This window comes from Volvox carteri (assembly GCF_000143455.1).
Source record: "Volvox carteri f. nagariensis unplaced genomic scaffold VOLCAscaffold_24, whole genome shotgun sequence".
Classification (NCBI taxonomy): Eukaryota; Viridiplantae; Chlorophyta; class Chlorophyceae; order Chlamydomonadales; family Volvocaceae; genus Volvox; species Volvox carteri.
The window spans coordinates 1649364-1655363 of NW_003307567.1; the positions used below are offsets into that span (position 1 = coordinate 1649364).

The 6000-nt window shown below is 54.0% G+C and overlaps 1 protein-coding gene across 1 annotated transcript; it reads right to left on the reverse strand.

Annotated features, from left to right (window-relative positions):
- Positions 1-863: 863 nt before the first annotated feature.
- Positions 864-5716, reverse strand: VOLCADRAFT_92202 (uncharacterized protein; the record flags this gene model as incomplete). The annotated part of the gene is made up of 8 exons (XM_002951603.1): positions 864-1172; positions 1672-2013; positions 2430-2498; positions 2779-2850; positions 3108-3348; positions 4065-4441; positions 4954-5213; positions 5641-5716. 8 exons carry the CDS (start codon positions 5714-5716, stop codon positions 864-866), a joined length of 1746 nt encoding a protein of 581 aa, XP_002951649.1.
- Positions 5717-6000: the final 284 nt, after the last annotated feature.

A 6000-nucleotide genomic window follows, 5' to 3' on the forward strand; every position in this document is an offset into this window, starting at 1 on the left:
AGCATAAATCTCCATTTGGACCAACATCGCATCTGCTGAACACTTTACAAGCTTTCCACCATCACACTCAAAGTTCAATCAAGACAGCCGATTGTGTGTAAGAGGACGAAAACAAAAAATGTGGAAACAAATCCACGATCTGCATCACGATTTTTCCCCACACAAGCACAGCAATACCGATGTCCCCGCGACGACAGGGAAAAAGGCTGCGCGGATGTACGGCACTTTACACGCCGCACGAGGAGAGCTCCTCCACCGGCGGCGAACGGGGGGAGATTACAACAACATACATGAAAGTGTTAGCAACAACAATCCGCGTCGTATGTCCGCGCATCCTTGACCGCGCTGCATCGCGCGTGTAAGTTTCTTAGCTTCCATTGCTCTGAAAAATGAAATGCTGACTGCGCAACGCCACCTGCTCGATGAGCGCTGAATGGGACGAAGGTAGCCTCTTCTCTCTCCTCCTCCTCCACCTCCTCCTCCTCCTCTGCCAAGAAGAATGGTCGCAGTCCTGCGCCTTCCCCTTCCCCCCTGCTTTGACTGGCCTGCCTCCGCAATGCTGTTGATTGATCTCCCTTCAAGCACACTCACCCCATCTCACATCACCTCAGCTCACCTCACCTCAGCCCGCCGGGCCGCCCGCCGGTCCCTATGGCTCCGCCGCGGTAGGGGCGCCGCAATATTCAGCACCCGAAAGCCGCGGGGCAGTTTGCAGATCAGCAGGTACAAGGCGAGCTGCCGATCTTCGAAACTTTGGCGCCAAACGAACTACACCAAGCAACCAAAGGACGCTTCTTGCCGTTTCAATTCCAGATACACCACATGTATACCAGGCATGCAAACGCATGCTGCTGCTACACGTGCTAAGTGGTCTGGGGGGGCCGTAAACCGGCAGTCTCTGCGGGCTGCAAGGCGACGCAAAACTTTTCCACAGCCTCCACGCAGGGCCCCAGCCCGGGGGCTAACCACTCTAGCTTCAAGCTAGAAACAGCTACCACAGCCGCTGCTGCTTGCGATAACAACGGCGGCATCGGCAATGGCAACGGCAGCTGCTGCTGCCCGCTATCACTGCTGCCAGCGCCCAACGCTAGGCGTTCTGCCGTCAAGACGCATGCCAGCGCGACCGTGCTGTTGTCGTACGACAGGAAGTTGTCGTACACTAACGTCAGTTCCTGCATGTCACATGCATCGCAACGTAATTGATATAAGACGAAGCAGTCAATGTCAGTGGTGGCGTTTGCGCATCACCGTGGTTTTGGCGACGGTGGAGATAACTAACACACGGAGAGTACGGGTAATCGGAAGTAATACGCGTCATACGGGTAATAGTCGTACTCTTGAAGTGTTCATAATGGTAAATGGCGATGTCGCAACGCAAACACGCAGTGGCAGCGCCGCCACAAAAACAGAGACCACCTGGCAAACGTCAGTCTTTCCGTATTGTCTCTACTGCAGTGCACGGCCAGCTGGCCCGATGGCTCTACACACAGTCTTTCCGTTTTCCACTTACTAGCAGCGCTAGTTCCTATATACTCTCTCTCTCTCTCTCACACACACACACACACATACAAATCCATCACAGCCGTCATACAGGCCCATGGGTCACTCCTTGGAGTCACTCAACCAATTTGCCCTATCGCTACTGCTACTGCCGTACACTTCACAACCTACCGCAAGCATGGCGGCATGGCGGCCGATGGGCCCGGAGGCTGCGGGACCTGCTACGATTGCTTCAGGTTCGGAACCGGTGGCGGCGGCGGAGGCGGCGGAGGAGGAGTACGGCTCCGACGCGCCCGACGGCTGTTCGAGGGGGTATTGTGGCTGCGGTTCGGGCTGGGGCTGGGGCTGGGAGTGGCCTTGTGGAAGGGGTTGCCACGCTCCAGGGTGCCCTTCCCGACCACGGTGCTGCTGGCAAGCGAGGAAGTGCTCCAGAAAGGTGAAGACGGTTGGATCGTTGAGCCGCCAGTCAATGGCTTGCAACAGCGTAAACTCATAGCGCTGGAGGTCTCGCGGCTGCAGTGAGGTTTTACGGTTTTGGAGGTTTTGGAGATTTTAGTGCGTCTTTGGTGCACAGCGGTTTTAAGGCTGTTCTAGGGAAATGGTTGCAGGAGCCGCACACCGCACTTTTGCCTGATGCGTGTGTAAAGGCCCGTGGGAACGATAAGGGTGACATGGAAGAGCGAGGCAGGAACACATGTGCCGTACGTACACATGTGGACATACATACAGCCGCGGAATATGTCATTCTGCACGTACATATGCACATGTGGACGTATACCGACGTACATGTGTACGACGTGTGACAAGTCATGGCTGTAGGTAGGTAAAAAGCCGGGATGAAACCCAAAGTCAAGCGATACTCTGCCCTACGTGTGCACGCGCTGTCAACCCTCGCAGCCCGTACGGCATCTCTCAGTCAGCTGCCGTACCGTGTAGAGGCGCTGCCCCATGGGGTCGACTGCCAATCCCAACCACACGGTTGGGGCTACCTGGCCAACCTGGACGGGGTCAAATGCAGGAGGTCGAGGGGTTGGCGGGGTGGTGGGAGGTAGCAGGAGAAGGCAGGGACTGGGCCCGATAAGTTTGGTCGGGAAGAACCTACCCCAGCACGGTCGCCTGCAACGACTGATGTGCTACACGTGGTTACGTGAGCAGGGCCGCGTAACGGAAATACAAGGGCAGCCATGCAGACAGAGATAGATGGACAGACAAACAGGGTAAAGGATTGGAAAAGAGAAAAACACATTCGTACAACAGTACGGCTCTAACGGATCGTACCTCGTTGTATTTGACCGCGATGGACATGGAGGTCAATGCCAGCAGTTGCAGGAGGCCGTCAGGTGGCAGAGCCTGCACAGTGGAGTGGCAAAACAGATATATTCATCTTGCTGAGTAACCCTACCAACAAGACCGCATATCATCGCCGCCTATCACTTAGGTGAGCAGTTAGATAGATCCTCTCCGACTTCTCAGGTTTTCCTCGCGACCTCGGGCTTTCCAACAACCCATTCATCGCAATCTCAGATGCCCCCTCTCGCAATAAAGCACCTCCGTTGCACAGCTTTCAACACCGGGCTGTTATCCCATGTCGTACACGAATGCCGTACCTCCGAAACCGCCACGAAACGATCCAATATTGACGTTGCGGTGAAAAGTGTAGACAGCTGAAGTCGGAGAGCACTGGACACCTGGCGCATCCAGCCCACCATCAGGGCCCGATGTTGAGCGGGAAGACGGCGAATTGTGGATATCGCGTCGGCTCCGAAACCTCTTGGTGCATCAGACGCAAGCGGAAGGGGTGCGGGCATTTTCGTCCTTGCAGCGTCACGCTGTTTGTCCAGGTCAATCCTAAAGTGAGCAGAAACAACAAGAAGCATCAGCCGGAATAACCACAGTTAGAGAAAGCATCAGCAGTAGCATGACATAGGAGGCGAATGGCTCTCAAGATCAAAGCGTGTCCCGTCGCCCACGCGGTTAGGAGCAAAGGCGACACGCCCGAGAGTATTCCGGTGCATATGGAAGCGAGCTTGCGGGCGGTTGCTGCAATCATGAACTTCGTTCGTAGCGAAAGGGAAAATTGTGGCAGGTTGCCGCAAGCTCTGCTTCATGACTTAAAAGAGATTGGGATGATATCGAAGGTGTGTACATGTGACTGCCAGGCCTTGCAACGTAGCTGCGAGCTACGTCTTGGTGCAGCCCCAAACGTTTCGTTGCTAAAATCCGGGTGCCTTTTCCGCTGGGTGCTATACTGATTCGATTTGTTCGGGGAAGAGAAATCTCCATTGGTGTAAATTGCCGCGCAGACGAAACGATCATTCTGGGAGAGTGAGAAGGAGTTCTTCCTCAGCTTGTGCGACACAAAGTGAAGCCAGAAGAAGCGCTTAGCAGCATGGCTCTGCGTGACTCGCGCGCAGGTTCGCTTTGCTGAACCACAGCGATGCAGGACAAGCGGCAGGGTAGCCGAAGTTGGCGCCTGGCTCATGAGCTAGGTAGGACGGTTGCGAAAAAACTGCGCTACTAGCTCCACGGCGTCTGGGAGGTAAAGTGAGGCAGAGTCCACGCACCTGATGAGACGACACAGCTCTGGTGATGAAGCAACTTGTTTTTCGGAGGGGAGGCCTTCAAAACGGAGAGCGTTTGTGCAGCTTCCGCAGAGCTCTGGTGTTTCTTCGCAGAAGGCGTCGACATCACGCAAATCGGCATCAAAAGCATCTACTTCTGTACATGTGAGGCAGCTGCTTGATGTTGAGGCCCCGAAATAGAAAGCGCTGGTGGATGCGCAGCTGCCCGGGCTAGGAGTCGCCACTGAAAGCATCGACGTTCGCAAGTTTATTGGGTAATCCTGACCAGCGATAAGGAAACGATATAAAATAACCTCAGTAATGATTTCATTGAACGATATTTGGTGAGAAATTCGGGTTTGAACCAGGTAAAGACGAAGCTGCAAGGCAGCGGCAGGAGGTAACCAAACAGCAATTTGAAAAGAGACATCACCTTGCAGGCCAAGACTCCATCTACAGTCATTGCTATTTCAATGACGTGTTAAGGGGCACTTCCCTTGCGCTCCCACGGTTAGCATGTAATTTCCGTTAATCCTCCGACTTCAAAATGGTACTTCAGTTTCCATATTATTATTTTGCATACAAGCAAGGTCAGAGAAGGCACACTCTATGCAGTGTCTGGTGTGTTTGTCTTTGTTGTAGTACTGTCCGTTGGACGTTTTTACGTCAAACGAAGATGGTACAGGTACGTGGAATTGGCCGCGAAGCCGAGGTGGGAAACTCGAGCAGGTAAAAGCCCGTGAAACCCTACCTCTGTTTTTATTTAGTAAGGTCTGCCGCTTTCCAACCTGGGACTCTCAACCCTTGGAAGAGTTTGCTGGGCCGGCACCGACTGCGCCGAGATCACAACTTAGATCACAGATTAGGAAAATTTAGATGTTATTATGTTTACCTGTTTATTTTCGGAAACAAAGAAGGGCATTCCCGGTATCTCCGCACGCATGTATGCGTTCGTCCGCCGCCGATTTGGCGCGACAAAGTCGAGTATCGCATGCGGGCGCGAAATCTTCCCAGGCCATTTTGCATCGCACACCTGCTGCTTTACGCTTATAACCCTCATGTCGTGCTGCTTTGTTGCTTTCGCCGCGACATCACGCACTTGCCGATCTGTGGCTCGGGTTGTCGTTTCGCGGCTGTTGCTCCTCACTTGAACTGCCCGGTACCCAGCAGCGCCCGACGGCAGGTGATTCAACGGCCCGCAGGCTCCCAGAGCTCATAATAACGAATTCCACATATGCATTTACTCAGTTGCTGACTTGATACGTGAGTTGGCTGTTACGTTGCAGCCCCAACGGGCCCCGAAATTGAAAAGGGAGCAATGACGTGGCATGAGTAAGTGGTCCGCAATATTTCGCCGCCTTGTTGACCGCCACGATCTGTCTGAAGGTGCCTTCATGGACGCGTTAGGTTCATGCATTTTCTTCATGGGTCTCTTCAGGACGCTTGGAGACCTCTACGTAGTCTTGCTGTAACCTTTCCTTCCGTGCACGATAATCGCTCGTATAGGGCGCGAAGGTGCCGCATGCGATGTAGACATACACATCTCCGCCAGCCAGCCCGCCAGCCGAACCTGCCCTACCGACCCATCTAAATGTGGTAGAGTTTTTCGGGCGCTTAAGCACCATATTACGTAACAGAGTATTCCCAACAGACATACATATTTATGGACACACGGCAAAATCCCATGGGGGTGGTTCCTGTGTTTGCACCCGGAATCTCACGAGGGCTAAAGCACTCAGAGCATCGAGATGGCTCCAAGCTCCAGCTCAAGTTATTTAAACACCACCACCACCACCACCACGTACGGCACCTACGTGCCCCAACTGACACTTATGCACCCCCTCAATCCCACCACCAGCTCGGGCTTTCCATCGCTGAACTGTCCCGTCCCATCCCTCCGTCCTCCGTCCTCCGTCCTCCGTCCTTCCTTCCACGGCAG